Source organism: Macaca mulatta, chromosome 8, assembly GCF_049350105.2.
Source record: "Macaca mulatta isolate MMU2019108-1 chromosome 8, T2T-MMU8v2.0, whole genome shotgun sequence".
Taxonomy (NCBI): domain Eukaryota; kingdom Metazoa; phylum Chordata; class Mammalia; order Primates; family Cercopithecidae; genus Macaca; species Macaca mulatta.
The window spans coordinates 78,757,642-78,775,541 of NC_133413.1; the positions used below are offsets into that span (position 1 = coordinate 78,757,642).

The 17,900-nt window shown below is 38.8% G+C and overlaps 1 protein-coding gene across 1 annotated transcript in view; it reads left to right on the plus strand.

Moving 5' to 3' along the window:
- PREX2 (phosphatidylinositol-3,4,5-trisphosphate dependent Rac exchange factor 2) overlaps window positions 1–17,900 on the plus strand; it is a 282,460-nt gene that overhangs the window by 132,935 nt on the left and 131,625 nt on the right. The window contains exons 20-23 of the mRNA XM_028852724.2: window positions 279–415; window positions 3,655–3,772; window positions 7,013–7,197; window positions 9,661–9,822. Coding sequence (XP_028708557.1) covers window positions 279–415; window positions 3,655–3,772; window positions 7,013–7,197; window positions 9,661–9,822 — 602 coding nt within the window. The remainder of the gene's footprint in view (window positions 1–278; window positions 416–3,654; window positions 3,773–7,012; window positions 7,198–9,660; window positions 9,823–17,900) is intronic.

The following is a 17,900-nucleotide window of genomic DNA, read 5'->3' on the forward strand; positions in this document are numbered from 1 at the left end:
AGGAAAAAGAACTGATTAGTATTATAAAGGTCACTTTGCAACATCCCTTCAAACTAATTCTTAGGGAGGTGAGAAATACTCTATTGATCACAGTTTGAAAGTTAAGTTAAAAAGCAGAAAAGTGTTGAGAGGGAATTGCTCTCAGAACCAAGTTTATCAAGATTATACTAGCTAGACCTTGATCGTATTTTAAAATTGCTTCCATAATTGTATATATCATAAAAATGAATCTTGTTCCTGAAATTAGTTTTTGGTTATTTTCCCATTTGTATTTAAAGGAACTGTGGCTGCAGCAGCTGGCCTTCACCCTGGACAGTGCATTATCAAGGTGAATGGAATCAATGTAAGCAAAGAGACACATGCCAGTGTCATTGCACACGTTACAGCCTGCAGGAAGTACAGGCGGCCAATGAAGGTAAGTGGCCCTTCGGGTAATCTGGATCTGAGTGACTACTTGCATAAAGACCTAAGGGGCGAGGTGGGATAGTGCCAGAGATGTTTGTGGTTTTCAATTTTAAGTTTAAAATTAAACACAGCATTATAAATCTCATAATGATTGCTTTATCTGCATAATTAGTTATAATTGATTGTGTTTAAATGGTTACATTTTATTATTACAGTACTGCCATCTGTTTAAAAAGTGATCTGGGGTACTTTCATTGAGATACGAGTTTTATCAAACGAAATCCAAAGGTTTGAACTGTTTTCTTGGCCCTTGTGATTGCTTTAGAATACATAATGATCATTGTGTCTGTGTCTGTATGTATGAACCATAAATACTTACACTGTTTATTAGAAGACTTCTGTGAAAAAGCAAAAATTATGGGTTTTATAGGGTCTGTGATTGATTCTGAGGTATATTTATTTAGGTAGCTGGATTTAGCTCTTAAAGGAAAATACCAAAATGTATTTAGGGAACTGCATTTATCTCTTAAAGGAAAATACCAAAATGTACTCGGCGTTATCTAACATTGTAAAACACTACCCTTTGATCTACAAGTGCCACAAAAAACTAAAATTAGAATCATAATTCATAAGCAAAGCTATTATGTTATGAAGAAAATGTGAGTATTGGCATATAAGAGAAAACTCCTGCAATTTAATCGGCTAGATGCAGGCAGAACTTTACAGGAGAAGCCTTGTATTTTCCTGTCATGCATAATGAAGTATTCATTTCTGGATCTGAGGATGTGACTGTCTCCAAACCCGGAAGATGAATGGCCATTTTCTCATAAGCCATTGCTGATGGCCTGCAAAACACTGAATCCACATGAAAATAGGTGATCAGTTTTACTTAATAAGAAGGTCAGGCCGGGCGCGGTGGCTCAAGCCTGTAATCCCAGCACTTTGGGAGGCCGAGACGGGCAGATCACGAGGTCAGGAGATCGAGACCATCCTGGCTAACATGGTGAAACCCCGTCTCTACTAAAAAAATACAAAAAACTAGCCAGGTGAGGTGGCGGGCGCCTGTAGTCCCAGCTACTCGGGAGGCTGAGGCAGGAGAAGAGCGTGAACCCGGGAGGCGGAGCTTGCAGTGCGCTGAGATCCGGCCACTGCACTCCAGCCTGGGTGACAGAGCGAGACTCTGTCTCAAAAAAAAAAAAAAAAAAAAAAGGAAGGTCAGATCTAGCATAGCAAATTGGAAGCTATACATAGGCTCATAGGTTACTCTGGTTGATAGTAGCTTGATAAATATTTGTTGAACTGTATTATAGAATGAATGTTTAAAGTCTCCTCTGAAGTGATCAAATCTTTTCTCTTCTACCAGAATGTTAATAAGCAGACAGATCAATCTGAATTTCATTTCTTTTTATTTTCCCTGCCTACTGTCTTACAGAGGTGTTGATCAGTGAAATAATTAAAGAAAAGCAATAAATGTACAGAAAAATCCACTAACATGCTCTCCCAGATATCCATTGCCACAAAATAGACCTCTCCAAAGCTTAGTGGCTTAAAACAATAATTGACTATTTGTCTTGATTCTATGGGGCAGCTGTGGGGTAGTTCCTATGAGGTTACTGACGTGGCTGCATTCTGCTGGGACTCGAGTGGACACCTTTGCTTCCCCTGTCTGAGGCCTCGGTTTCCATGGGGCAGGTCACCCTCCAGGGCACTTTTGCATGGCCTTTCTTTCCAGTCTCTAGCAGGGTTTTTTTTCTGCATGGTGTCTGAATTTTAAGAGGGAACATTACAAGTGATAAACCTGCTTAGACTGTGCTTGCTAGTATCCCTTTGGACAAGTCAAATCGTGTGGCCAAGCCCAGGGTCAGTGTGGGAAACTAAGCAGTGTGGCTCATTGGTGGCCACAACAGGGCACCAAGATGTAATGGAATGATCAAATATTAATTAGCATTTTAATGATTTGTAGCAATATAGTAATTAGACACACTTGAGAAGCTAATACAAAACAAATAGATAATACATATTGTATCATACTTCGATAATGCACTTTAATTTGATTTAACATCTTATCTAGAAAATCTGTAAACCTTAAAGTAATGCAACTCTTGAAGCATTTGTTTGATAGTCATCTCATCTCTCTCATTTCTCTAAATGAGACTGGAACTGCTGTTAAAATATAGGATAATTTTTAAGGAAATTGCCCTTAAAAGTAGGATGATTTTTTTATTTGGGAGGATTAAAAGATAGTTGATCAATGAGATGAATGATGTCCTTCCAATTTTCATATTTGTTTGATTCTAAAATAGCAGTAAATGTATTAGAATATATCTGACTATTAGGAGAACATGTAAATGATTTGTACCATTATAGATAATTGATTCATCAGACAACTGTCCATCTCACAATTGTTTTATTTTTCTGTCTTGTTAATAAGAGATGGGGTTTCACTACATTGCTCAGGTTGGTCTTGAACTTCTGGGCTCAAGCAATCCTCCCACCTCAGCCTCCCAAAGTGCTGAGATTACAAGTGTGAGTCACCATGCCCAGCCACATTTGATTATTTTAAAATGTGATTTATAACTTACCTAAGATATACTTGAAGCATTTAAGTAAGACATTTGGGAATATATCCTATTTAAAAACATACATCTTTGGAACGTATCTTGGAAGATAAAACTTGAAGCTTTAAAAAGTCAGTTTGTTAGGCCAGGTGTGGTGGCTCCCGCCTGTAATCCCAGCACTTTGGGAGGCCAAGGCAGGTGGATCACCTGAGGTCAGGAGTTCGAGATCAGCCTGACCAACATGGAGAAACCCTGTCTCTACTAAAAATACAAAATTAGCCAGGCGTGGTGGCGCATGCCTGTAATCCCAGCTACTCAGTTGGCTGAGGCAGGAGAATTGCTTGAACTAGGGAGGCGGAGGTTGTGGGGTGAGTCGAGATTGCACCATTGCACTCTGCCTGGGCAATAAGAGGGAAACTCTGTCTAAGAAAAAAAGAAAAGAAAAGAAAAGAGAAGAGAAGAGAAGAAGAAAGGAAGGAAGAAAGAAAGTGTGTTTGTTAAACAATATAATTGTCCTTTAGTTTTTATTAGTTTCTGATATTATTTGTATCTCTCTTTCAAGTTTTACTATTTTTAAAGAAGCTAGAGGAATAAATAAGGTCAAGTCTCCTTTTGAAGCAGGTTTGTGAAATGGGCATGCATTTTAGGAAGCACTAATACCTGTGAGGTTTCTTTCCCCCCTCATTTCCAGCAAGATTCCATACAATGGGTTTATAATAGCATTGAGAGTGCTCAAGAAGACCTTCAAAAATCTCACTCCAAGCCCCCTGGAGATGAAGCAGGGGATGCTTTTGACTGTAAAGTAGAAGGTAGGTTTCTTCTTTTCCTCTTCATATGCTTATGGTATTCTTTTCCACTGTGCCTGTGCCTACTCCCAAATATTGAAGGTCCTGTACGTGTTGAAGCCACATTCTTAAGTCATTATCACCAAACAGATGTCTGTCAAATGCATAAGTAATAATAGCTAGTAGCTGGCAAATTCTATTTGTTAGGCACTTTATGAAGTGTTGTTAGGGACTACCTCATTTAGTCATCAAAAAAAAAATCTCATAAAATGGAAATGAGTATCATCATTCTTTTTTGAGGGGAGAAAATACTAAAGCTTATATAGGTTAAGGGACTTGCTCAAACTAGTTAAGTAGTAGAGTGAGGATTCAAACCCAGGTTATTATGTGTTTCCTTGTTTGGAGTTTCAGTGTTGTTTAGACCTGGCCTCCAGTGTGCCTCACAGAGAAGCAGTGTCAACATCGCCGGGGAGCTAGACTGAAATGCAGAATCTCAGCTGTACCCCAGATCTACTGAGTCAGAATCCTCATTTTAACTAGGTTTGATTTGTATGCATATTAAAATTTGAGAAGCCCAGATCTAGAAGATTCTTTTTGCACTTTTACTGTATTCTAACATTGGCAGTAAGGAAAGGAGCAAACTAGTAGTGTGAAAATGAGAGAGAAAAAGAGAGAGGGAGAGAGAGAGAGAGAGATCTTTTGATAAGGACGGTTATCATTTCTGTTTCCTCAATGGAGTAAACCAGCAAATGGCTCTATTCAGTGGCTTCTTTACCAAGGGCGACTGAGGCAATTACAGTTATGTCTGCAATTGACAGATACCTTAAATTATTGTTTCAAAACTTTTTCACAGAAGCCCATGAATCACCTCTTATATTTTCTTGGTGTCTTTCCACTCATTATTGGTGGATGTCTCTGGATATTTTTTATTACACTGTTAGATTCCTCCCAATCAGCACAGCTGGAGAAGAATGACCTGTTCTGAGGTGTTTTCATTCACAACCCTTCTGGCAGCCTATGTGTGTGGGGTTTTCCCCATACCAACCAGTTCCCCAAATCTCCTAACACCAACTGGGTGTCGTACAATTCGTCTCAGTTGTAAAACCAGGCATTAGCACAGACACGCAGGTTAGGGGATCAGTCCCAAAAGGTTGCCCCCATTTCAGGTGCCTGTTACATGTCCCAGGCTTTCACCTGTATTTCTGACCAATTGGCTATATATTCAGGGGGTTGCCACATCCCTTCCTCGGGTTCAGTTATTTGCTAGAACAGCTCAGGGAACCCAGAAACTTACAAACACTGGTTTATTATAAAGGATAAGAAATGAAAAGCCTGATGAAGCGATAACTAGGATGATGTCCGGAAGAGTGCTGAGCACGGAGCTCTGTGGTGGGAAGCTCTGTGAGGGGTTGGGGTGTGCCACCCTCCAGACATGCGGGTAAGTTCATTCACTCAGAAGCTCCCTGATCCCTGTCCTTTAGGGATTTTTATGGAGGTTCCGTTCCTTAGACATGATTGATTAAATCATTAGCCATTGGTGACCGAACTTGAACTCTAACCTCTCTCCCCTCCCCAGAGGTTCAGGGGTGGGGCTGAAAGCTCCAGCCCCCTAATTGCATGGTTGGTTACCCTGACAACCAGCCCCCATCCTGAGGCTAGCTGTAGGCTGACCAAGTGCCACCTCATTCACATAAACTCAGTTACGTTCTAAGGGGGCTTGTTATAAATAACAAAGACATTCCTGTCACCTCTATCACTCAGTAAATCACTGGGATTTAAACGTTTTATTTTAGGAATGGGGCCAAATACCTAGATACATAGATTTCTTTCTTTCTTTTCTTTCCTTTAATTTTCTTTTCTTTTCTTTTCTTTTCTTCTTCTTCTTTTTTTTTTTTTTCCGGGGTCTTTCTTTGTCACCCAGGCTGGATTGCAGTAGTGGAGCGGTGCGATTATAGTTGACTGCAGCCTCTAATTTCTGGGCTGCAGTGATCCCCCGTCAGTTCCCTACCCCATCCAGTAGCTGGGACTACACGCGCATGCCACCATGCCTGGCTAATGTTTTTGATTTTTGATAGAGACAAGGTCTTGCCATGTTGCCCAGGCTGGTCTCAAACTCCCGAGCTTAAGTGATCCTCCCATTTGGCCTCCCTGACTGTTGGGATTACAGGCATGAGCCACGGCGCCCAGCATATGTTTCTTATTGTATATTCCCTATACACACTGATCATATGGGGGTACTTAGGAAAAGCTATTTTCTCTGCACTCCTGGAAGGCCACTTGTTGGATGCTACCCAAGTCATGGGTAGTATCAGAAACATCTCAAATCATTGGAGCAATAAGGTTGTTATAGGTAATATATAATATTTATCTAAAATAGGATAAATCTCAGGACCTTATTCTGAGGTTTATATTCCTAATTTGGAATAAATCAACCTTGGTGCCACGTTGAAAGGTAGATTGGTTGCTGTAATGCTCTGGAAATTGATTTGTAGCTATTCTAGGACTTAGTTACTTTAAGATAAATCAATATTCTACTTTACCTATTTAATATTTACTGTTTATGCTATTTTCGGGCTTTGTCTTTCTAAGTAAACTAATATTCTAGTTTTGTTTATTTAATTACTATTAGGTTTCCCAGGAGTTTCTTACTTGAGATTTTAGGTATTTTTTCACCAGCTGATGTACCTTATGTAAGCTAAAAAACTATAGGCAGACATTTTAGATGGAAATTTTATTATAGTGAACAATGAGAAATTTTCTCAATGAGCCCTCTCTGTAAGATGCTGTTTGGGAAACTGCAGGCACCCTGCCTGCCAAAATAAAATGATTCTTGCATCTCCTTTCTGCTTCTTCAATATGGCCTTCTTTATGGATTTTTTTTCCTGCTTTGAGAAAATATTCATACAACATTCGAGGCAGTTTTAGAAATCCTGACTTTAAGTCATAAAGGTCTTTAATAAAGAAAATTTATGTATAGTATTTATGTTGGTATAAATAGGTAGACATATGGTCCACAGACTGAAGTAGATATACAAAGATAAGACTAGTCATGTTAGAGTGCTGAGGTTTGGATCACTCAAGCATAAGCTTTTCTCGAAATGTTATTTTTTAAAATGTTAACAAGAATAGACGCTTCATTTAACACATCAGATTTAACCATCCCTTAAAGAACTCTTTAAAAATTATTTAAAGAGACACAAAATTATCTGAGGAGATTCACAAACGCTTCATGAATTTGCTGGATTACAATTGTCTTTATTCCAGAGGTTATTGACAAATTCAACACTATGGCCATCATTGACGGGAAGAAGGAGCATGTGAGTCTGACAGTGGACAATGTCCACCTGGAGTATGGTGTCGTATATGAGTACGACAGCACAGCTGGCATCAAGTGCAATGTGGTGGAAAAGATGATTGAGCCCAAAGGTTTCTTCAGCTTAACTGCCAAGGTAGGAGTGATGCTGAAGAAATAAGATTTTTTGTTCTAAATAAAGGAACTGAAATCCTCCCCCTCCTTCACTTAAAAAAATAAAAATAGCTATACATGTTGCAGCTGTCAGCTCATTCAAACTTCTTCTTCTTCTTCTTCTTTTTGTTTTTTTCTTGAGACACAGTGTCACTCTGTCGCCCAGGCTGGAGTGCAGTGGTGTGATCTCTGTTCACTGCAACATCCGCCTCCCAGGTTCAAGCGATTCTCATGCCTCAGCCTCCCAAGTAGGGTAGGTGGGATTACAGGCAACACCACCATGCCCAGCTAATTTTTGTATTTTTAGTAGAGACATGGTTTCATCATGTTGCCCAGGCTGGTCTCAAATTCCTGACCTCAAGTGATCCAGCCACTTTGGCGTTCCAAAGTGCTGGAATTACAGGCGTGAGCCACTGTGCCCAGCCTTAGTCAATTTCTTATTTTTCTCCCCCTCCTCCATTATTTGGTATGCATACGACTTCCTTTTATTGATCCTTTCAGAGCACAGTGTTAAGTTAGATGAAACCCTTGCTTAGGCAGGTGTTCATTGATATGGCAAGGACTTCAGCATTTATTAAGTTTGCTGTGTCTGTGAATTCATTATTGTGAATACAATTCAGATGGTTTTCATGACAGATGCTGCTTTTTTTTTTTAATGTACATAATCCTCTGAAGAGTATTCAAAGTGGTGAAATACATTATGAGCAATTTCAAATTTGGCAAGTGCCATGTTTATTTCATAAAATTTCGGGAACCGTAGAGATCAGTTTATGAATAGATCCTCTGATATTTATGTAATTCTCATTTGGAAAAGACATCACCTTTGCAAAGGTGCTTAGGCTGAAACAAGATGGAGAGGAAGGAAGGGAGCCTTTATCCAAATGAATAAAATACATGGTAAAGAGGCAACTGCTGGCTCTTCATGGCCTGCCTACAAGGGAAATCCATCAGACTCCTACTGTATCCTCCACAGGTGTTGGATTTAGTGTTTCATATGGCTCTATATGCTATAAGAATTCAGATAGTACAAGTAAGAAAAATGAGATGTAGCTTTCCTACCTTTATTTCTCTGTTTGAATTGTTGTTTAAAATATTAATAGTTGAGATAGATGTAGCATTTCTATCATGTATTTTTAAAATTTTAGCAGGAGGAAATAATATAGACATCTAAATGAACTATTTTAAAAATAATTATTTTGTCTTTTGGTTTTATGTTCTGAAAGTTAACTTTTTAAAAATCTCATCATTCTGATGATATTATACCTCTATATGTATCTACTGATATCTAAAATATATATTTTTAAAATGCAGTCTCTTCCCACCTACATTATAGTATGAATGGGATCCATGTAAAAGTTTGAAACCAGGATATTATAATTATTTTCTCATTTTCCAGCTATTTCAAGTTTGCAGAATTACATGGATTATTCTACATAGGACAACATATAAACTAGTATTGCAAATATCACTTGGATTTTACACATGAAGAAAAGTCAGTCAAGTAAGAAATGTAGCCAAGGTCACACTGCTAATGATAAAGTTAGCTGTAAGTTCTAGACTAGTGATTAAATAAAAACTCATACTCCATAGTCAGCATGAAAGGGAAGTGGAGGTGGTGAGGGAGCTCAAATAACCAGAACATATATACATTTTATGTTTCACAGAATAACATAAAATATTGGTTATGGGTATAATCCATTCTTGCAATGTCTGATTAATCAGAAATGCTACGTATCTATATATCAATATATAATCGCATAATTAATTCTCAGGTCATTGGAAATTCTTAGTGATTGATGGTACACCTTCCCCACCAACACATGTTATTACAATTGATTCAAATAGTCAAAAGAATTTACTAATTGAAAACATCACATAAATACTTTTATCTAATGCTTTTATCAGCAAGAGCTCAGATGCTGCAAGTCACATTAATTTCTGCCGTACTGAAATAACTTCATTTATTCATTTCTTCAGCAAGCAGTTGTCAAATATTTTCTTTCTGCATTTGCTAGACTCTAAGTAACAAGCATGCTATTGGATTGCTTTATGTTTTCTTGTTCTACCAAATTGAGAAAAAAAAATGTCCTGAGTCACTCTAACTAAAATATAGACGTGTCCCACATCAGAATGTACTGATGTATCCAGCAGGGAGTCTTTGAAGACCAGTTGCGTCACCAAGCAGGCTCCTATAGTTAGCAGAAGGAAAACCTGCAATTTCAGACAGACAGGTCAGATCACTTCACTGACAGTGCCTGACTGAAGGTAGAAATTCCCTGGCAGCTACCCAGAGAGCAAAATAGGAAAGTTGCCCTGTATTGTTAACTTACCAAAATTTGATGTGGCTACTTTTGAAGTTTTTCTTCTTGTTTTGTTTTGTTTTTCGATGTGTGTGTCTGTATGTGTGTTTGTGTGTGGGGGTGTGCGTGTGTGTTTGTCATTGCAGATTCTTGAAGCCCTGGCTAAAAGTGATGAGCATTTTGTACACAACTGCACCAGCCTAAATTCTCTAAATGAAGTCATTCCTACTGACCTTCAGAGTAAATTCAGTGCCCTTTGCAGTGAAAGAATTGAACACATATGTCAGAGAATATCCAGTTATAAAAAGGTAAGGGTTCTATTGATTTTACACGTCATTATTGTTGAGATTATTAGTTAAATGTCAAATTTAAATCAATTCTTGATATTTTCTTTACATATTTGTTAGGTACCATTTTACAGAAATGATAACATTATATAACATTTTAGAGTTTTTAAAATGCCTTAACATCCATTACCTCATTTGATCTTTGCAAACTTGTAAGTTATGTTACTGTCCCGCATCTTCAAAATATAGTAACTGAGGCCTAAAGAATTAAATTATTTTCTAGTAAAAGATAGAGCTGGCCATTGAATGCAGACCACCTAATTCTGAAGTCAAAATTTAAAATTATACTATAGTTCTTCTTTCCTTTTCTCCCAACTAAGAGAATGAAAACCCTCAATCAGAAAGTACATGGACTGTGGGCTTTTAAAAATTAATTGATTAAGTCATTCATTTGAGATACATTTATTAGGCACCCTCTATGTGCCAAGTACTGTTCTAGGTTCCAGGAATATAGCAGGGAAGGAGACAATTTCTCTTCTCTCATGGTGCTCACATTCAAGTGGGAGAGACAGCAAAGAAGTAAATAAATCCCTACAAAGTGGGGGGAATCAAATATTAAGAAGAATTATGAGGAAATCAAAATAGGGAAGTATGGTTTAAATGCCAGGTTGATCCTTTTGACTCTGTGGCTAGAGAAAGCCCCTTATGAGAAAGCGTGTATCTGCATGACAAGTAGAACTCTCCCTTTCAGTTGGAGAGAGAAGCCTCCAGGGAGAAGGAACAGCTGGTAATTGAAGCCCCAAAGCAGAAAGAAGGCCAGGGTGGCCAGAGGTTGGTGGCCAGGCTTAAGGTCAGAGGCTTAGGCAGGGCCAGTTGTGAAGAGCTGTGGCAGCTCCTGTACATTTTGGGACTTGGGAAGGAGTTTGGATTTTATTATTATATTAATGAAAACCAATTGGAAGGTTTTAAGCAGGGGGATGACTTCATCTGATTTAGGCTTTTGAAAGATAATGCTTTTGTAGGAATGGATTGCAAGGGGGCAGAAATGGAGAAATAGAGACCGGTAGGAAGCTGTTGCAGTGGCCCAGTTGAGTGATGCTGATGGCTTGGACTACATTGAAGATGAAGGAGACAAAAAACATTAGATGAATTTGGGGACATATTTTAAAGGTAGAATTAATGGGAATTCATCTCCAAAACACATGCTAAAACAAGTTTAACAATTATTTCTATTTATACCAATAAAAGACTAATTGATTAAATGATTTCCCTCCAAATGAAGTTGGTTGCTTAAAATTTGGTCAGTCGTACTAGATAATATTCTTTATCTCAATGTATATGAATATGTGGTAAGTATATGTGTTTTATGTTCTTGATATGGTAATTAAAATAAGCCCATCTATGTCTATATTTGGCTGCATGAGAATAGGGATGTATGTAAATTAATACCCAAGGGACTCAAAACATTGGTTACTAACTGAGTGAGTCAAGGGAAGAGAGATCATGATTTTTTCCTTTAAACAATTCCTGTAATGGTTGGGTTGTTGAGTTGAGTTTGCATTACTATTGTATCTTTTTAAAATTTATTCATGTGAAGAAAACTAATGTTCAGGGTCACTGCTTACCTGCCACTTTTGTTAATCTGCTTTTCATGGCTGCTGGTTCAGTTCACCTATTTGAGTCTGGGGAAGATTCCATGGAATGTACCTTGTTGGAGTTGAAGGACAGAAGATTCTTTACTTACTTCTTATTTCTCTATGAAATGTAACAGTGCTTTGAAGTAAAAGGTCTAAACAAATGCAAAAAACTGCTGCACACATGCAGATCAGTATTCTCCTTTTGAAGAAATTTTGAAAAAGAGAGTTGTTCTACTTTAGAAATGGATTTGTACAAGAAGGTGTGATACAGGTTCAGGCAGAGTCTGGGTGTCAAACTGGTCACCATGCCTGGGACATTTCTCTTTTGCTTTCTTCCTGCTTTCCTCTCTTCATTCTTTCATGCAATAAAAAGTGGAAGTAGCTTACAGAAGTGTACATGGAAAATGGTAAACTATATAAACAAACATAATCTTAGGATCAGGGTATATTAGTTAGCAAATTGATGCAGCAGATTAAGAATGAGGACCAAGAGAACACAGGCTTAAACAAATGTTGGAGATCCTCAAAAACGTCACCCTGGAAGGTGAGAAGTGTGTTCCATTTACTCATAAGTAACTGAGATCCTAGAAGCTTTTATGGCACAGATGGACAGGCTAATGGGCAGTGATGTTAGATGATAAAAATAATGTCACCGAATTGCAGAAAGCTCTTTTATGTACATTATTGTTACTTGAGTATCAAAACAGTCATGTGTATGGACTCTTCTCTCATCCTGCCTCTTTTTTCCGGGAGATTAAGAATTTGCTTAAGGTCACGTAGGTGGCAACTAACAGACTAGGTTCCTATGGAATGAGTCTCCATTGTGTTTATGTTTAATTTAGAAATAAAAAAGAGACATGTAGTCACCTAGGGCCTATGTGCTTTAAAAGCTATTCTTGTCATCATCCCATTTGGCCATAAACATATTTAAAATAACTGGTTTTCTCATTAGATAGAGAATCAAGGTTAGCAAGAAAATATTGCAAGGATCTTTTCAATTTGAATAAGATTTAGGTGCCTAAGATCGTAGCCCTAATAGGTCATGTAAGATTAGCTCCATTTATGTATCAAATGCATGTCAACAGAACCCATAGCATTTGAGAATATAGATTTTTAATTTTCACACATATACTTTAAAACTATTATTAGAAACATATTTTTCTTCCTGATGAAGACTTCAGCACTCTTCTTTTTGTGAAATAAAATGTATCCATAGAAACTAAAATCTCGAAGATGCTGGCTTTACCTTATTTTGACTCTGAAAGTTTTAGGTTTTAAAAATAGAAACCAGTTGATTGCTATAGCTTCTATAGTAAGGCTGCTGCAATTATAATAGATTTCCTGGCTGGTTGTACAGGCCACAGATGTTTTTTGGCACGTGTATGAAACCTGGTCAGACCTAACTGAAGATGTGAATGAATCCTAAGTAAGACTTTTTTCTCTGTGGAGCAGGATTTGAGGATAATTCAGACATAAAATTATGCCCCGTAGGGAGGAATGCTTTCTCCCTAAATTGTCCTGGAAACACTTTTTAGCTTTACAGTCGTTCTTCTGCTTTAGAATAATTCCATAATTGGGCTTATTTTGGGTATTGGGGATACTTCCTAGATAGAAATATTTAATATACATTCAAGGGATAGTTCCTGTTTACACAGAAATATTACATGCAGGAACTGGAAGTCTTCCTTTGAATGTCTGAAGTCCCTCTTTACTTATTCATGCCATGTAACCCTCACACTGATATATGGACTGGGAAGATTGTGAGAAAAAGTCTTCCCCACATCCCCTTCCCTCAAAAGGGTACAATACAAAACTTTCATAACCTCGTGCCAAAAAGATTTTATGCTTAATTGAAATAGGAAGCTATCTGCAAAATAATAGGTTACCATTGTATTACTTCTTTTAGTTAAGTGACTATAATTGGATTAAAATATGCTGCTCTAGTCAATAATTCATGAATTAGTTACCAATGCGTTAAAAACCTGAAGTTCTATCTCCAGAAATTGTTAATTCCTGTCAGTGTAGAAATATGCTTTATATCACCTACATTAAAAAGAAATAGCCCTCCCCTACTCCGTACTGTTCCCTTTCTTTGATCTTTATTCTGGAAAGGGCTGTCTATACCTGCTGTCTCACCTTCATTACCCTCAGCACACTCCAGTGGGCCTCTACTCCCCTCTATGTAACTGAAATGGCTGTATTTTGCCAAAGTCTATTGACTGTTCTGATAGCATTCCTTGTCTTAGTGGGATCTGATGCAGTTGACCGTAAACCACTACTTGGCAGTCCTCTGTGACCCCACATATGCCTAGTTTTTGTCCTTTCTTGTGGAGGCTCCTTTGTGGTATCCTAGCTGGTCCTCCTTTTCTTCCCTCCCCTTTCCTTGGTAAAACTCCAGGGCTCAGGACTCTGTCTTCTCCTTCTCTCTCTCCATTCACAATTCCCCGGCGATCTCATTCAGTGTCCCGGCCCGTTTGACCTCTGCAACTGGGTTTAATCAATATCTCACGCTTCACATGTTCCAAATCAGCTCTTGACCCTTCCCCTGCCCCACCCCAGTGCCCCTGCAGTTTGCCTTTTCTTTGCTGCCTTCTCTTTCTCGGGCTTATGCCCATCCTTCCCATTGCTCAGCCTAAAACCTTGAATACACTCTTCACTTCCCTTTCTCTCATACCATTCTTGTGGCTTTACCTTCAACCATGCAGCCTTTCCTCCCTACCTCTACTGCTGGTGGCTTTGGGTGAGCCACTGCCATCTCTCTTCTGTAAGTGGTCTCCTTGCTGCTCCTGGCCAACTCACAGTTGTCCTGAGTGGCTGTACACTTCACTCATGGTCAAAGCCAAATCCTTTCAGTGGCCTTCAGGATCTGTGCCCTCCCTCCCTGCATTGCTTCTCCAATCCTGCCTCCTCTGCCTCCCTCTCACTGCTGCTCTGGTCACACTGGTTTTCTTGATGCTCCTTGGATACACCAGTCCTGTGGCTTTGCACTGGCTGTTCCCTCTGCCAGAAATGACCCCTTTCCAGATGCTCACATTTCTAACTTCCCCCTCTTTCCGGACTGCTTAAATGTCAGCTTCAGTGAGGCCTGTTCTGATCATCCTGGTTACAATTGGTAATCCATTCTTCAGTTCACCTCTGAAACTTCGAACCCTCTTACGCTGCTCAATTTTGTTTTCAGTTACATTTACCATCTATCAACATTACATAAATGACTTACCGTATTTGCTGTTGATCTCTCTTCTCACTAGAATGTAACCTCCTGGAAGGCAGGAATCTTTGTTTTGTTTACTAATGTTCCCTGACATGCTGAGGATAGTGCCTGATGCCAAAGAGCCTTCCAGAAGTCATTGTTGGATAAATGAATAAAGGTGGCAGTAAGTTTGGGCTTGTAGTATCCATAGTATAAAGTCCTGTCCCTCCCAGTGCATCTCTCTCCACACCCATTTTGCATTTCTTTATTGCAAAATTGCAGTTTTTATTTGGGGAAAATACTTTTTTGTTTTTTAACCTTTCCCTGGGAGTTTCTCCAAAGCAGATTAATGAGTTCAGTGTTTCCTTTGATGTTGCTAAAAAGATAGGCAGGTTGATGTTTACAGGCCCATTTGCACAATCAGAATGTTCTCATGCATGAACCACCGTCAATCCATGAACTGTACCTTCCTTATTTTAGGTTCGAGTTTCAGAAAGGTCTTACAGTTTCACAGCATGGCATCCTGTCTGGGAGCACAGTTTTGATCTTCACAGTGTAAGCAGCACATTTCCAGTACCTGTGACTATGGGGTTCCTCCTCCTGCCTCCTCCTCTCTTAGGAATATCCCAGGATGGAAGACAGCACTGCATTCCTGAGGACCTTCCTTCTCAAGAACTGATCTTAGCAGAGAGGGCCCCTGTCTGACTCTTACCCTTTGGAACAGTGCAGGCACCTTCAGACATAGTACACAGCCCTTCCTGCATATGGGCAGGGGGACATTCTGTATTCACGGCATTTGTATTGAGCTACAAGTTGGAAAGCCAGTCCCCCTAGCAAGGGAATCTTCTGCCAGCTCTCCCCGATCACTCCATTAACACTTCATGACGTCACCCCGTTCACTTCCTTTTCAGCTTGTAACAAAATTTCTAATTATCTGGCTTTTACGTGTATTATATGATTGCATATATACAATCATGCACTGCATAACATTTCAGTCAGTGACAGATCATATATATATAAATGGTGGTCCCATAAGATTATAATACTATATTTTGACTCTACTTTTTCTGTGTTCAGATAGATGCACCTAGTGGTGCATTTTTCAGAATGCATCCCCATTGTTAAGCAATGTATTACTGTATTATATATATGGCACAGGTATTATATATATGGCACATTGCCATTACTTTGAATGGCAAAAACCGCAATCACTTTTGCTACAACCTAATAATTGCAATAAACAATTGCTGCATATAGCAATAGTATTGCATTGTTTCTCTTGTGTTGTCTACTAGACTGTGAACTCCAGGAGGGCAAGGGCTGTATCTCCAGCATTGAGCACAGAGTCTGGAATAGATGCCTCTCTTCTTGCTTTTGAATGGATGGATAATTGTTTAAAATGGAAGAAGTCAAGAGAAGCATAACTTCCTATTATGGTGGATGCTGTTACCTAATAAAATTGATTTCTGTGCCTTTTTTTGTGCCATGGGTGCCTTGTGAGACTTTTATCCTGCAACAACAGTGGAAAAGAACTTTTGACTGAAAAAGGTTTTTGCATCTAGCCTTAAATTCTATGTCCCACATAAGCCTCTAAGTCACCATTTCTTTATTAGTAAAGTGCTGGGATAGGTTAGGAGTTCTCTAAATTCCTTTCTTTAAAAAAAGTTTAGGATAAATGTTCACTATCCATTATTATTAAATTTGCTCATCATTTTGTTAATAATTTCCTGCATTTCAATTCAGTTCCATTTAGATTCCTACTGGGCACTGGCACATGGCTGAGCTGCACAGCTTCTGACACGCGATTTGAAGACATAGTTTAATACACACATTGTACATGTGTGTGTGTATATATCACATATATGCATAATGTACACATATACATATAAGACAGTCCCTGTTCTAATGGCGAGCTTGTATTTATGAAATGTGAATTTTGATATTTATTCTTGAATTGAATCTAGAAAAGTTAGACAGTGACCATAGTCTTAATTTTTATTCTTATCCATACCAAAATTATTACTCTACTAGTAGATAAATAGATAGGATCATGGTTATAGTTTTCAAGGGAGAAGATAATATAGACATTGTTTAATCCATGTCCATTATTTTATGAAGAATGCAAAAAAGACACTGACTTGCCTAACATCGTATCAGTTATTATGACAGCTGTAACAAATACACAGGTAGACAGTGACTCTCAATCCTTTGCTTTTGAGACTACAATTCAGTCTAACTCTACCAGACTCTTACCGATAGTACACAGAACAGACCTACGTGTTACCCTCATGGGGTTTACCATCTGCTAGGGGAGCTAGAAATAAGATAATTATTTATACCTATATAATAGGAAGGTTACAGTGTGCTGGAACTTAGCAGTAGCCAGGGAAATTGAACCTAGACTAGGAGTCAGGGAAGGCCTCTTGATGATTTGATAGAACTTGAAGTTGCAAAGGAAACAGTTTGGCAATGCAGGAAGAAGAATATTCTAGGCCCACTGAACAGCCTGTAGAAAGGGTCAGAGTGAGTAGATAGTTTGTGAGACAAACCAAGTGAGGGCCAGAAGGAGCTTAGGGAGCAAGGGGAAGAAAACTTGAGATAGAGAAGCTAGGTGGGCATCCGACTTGGGCTGCTTTAGAGACCTTGGCGAAGAATAGATGGATTTGAATGGAAACCCATGGCAAGGTTTGAAGCAGTGGAGTGGCTACCTTGGAAGTCATATAAATCAGGTATCACTTTATTCTCAAAGCATAAAGGCAGAGTGCACACTAGTCTTCAGTTTGATCCTGACTCAGTGATTAGCAGGAGGCATGGGAAACAGATTTGTCCTGCCATTCTGGGCCTCAGCCGCCACACCTTGCTGTCTGACCTGTACACAGACTGGTGCTTTGGATTAGCTTTATGCTTGTGTTTGGGACATCCCATCTTCTTCCACCCTTGACTCGGCAGTTACCCCGTTTTGCCATTTTGCCTTGTTTGGAAGCTCTCCGTTCTCTCCTGGTGTCCTGGGATGCCACTTGCCCTGTCAGGCTCTTTCAGCTGCTGGGAGCCTGTGGATTTGAGTCCAAGTATATTATGCTGGCCACAGAAATTCATTTCTTTGAACACCTAAGTTGCAATCACAGTTTCAAAGGAATCATATGCATTTGCTGCTTATATTGCTTGGCTTTATTAAGAATGCTTGAGTTTTGAAATAATAATGTAATTTCTAACAACATATAATTGATTTCACTCATTCAAGTTGACATGATTTAATTCCCTTTGATTTTGTT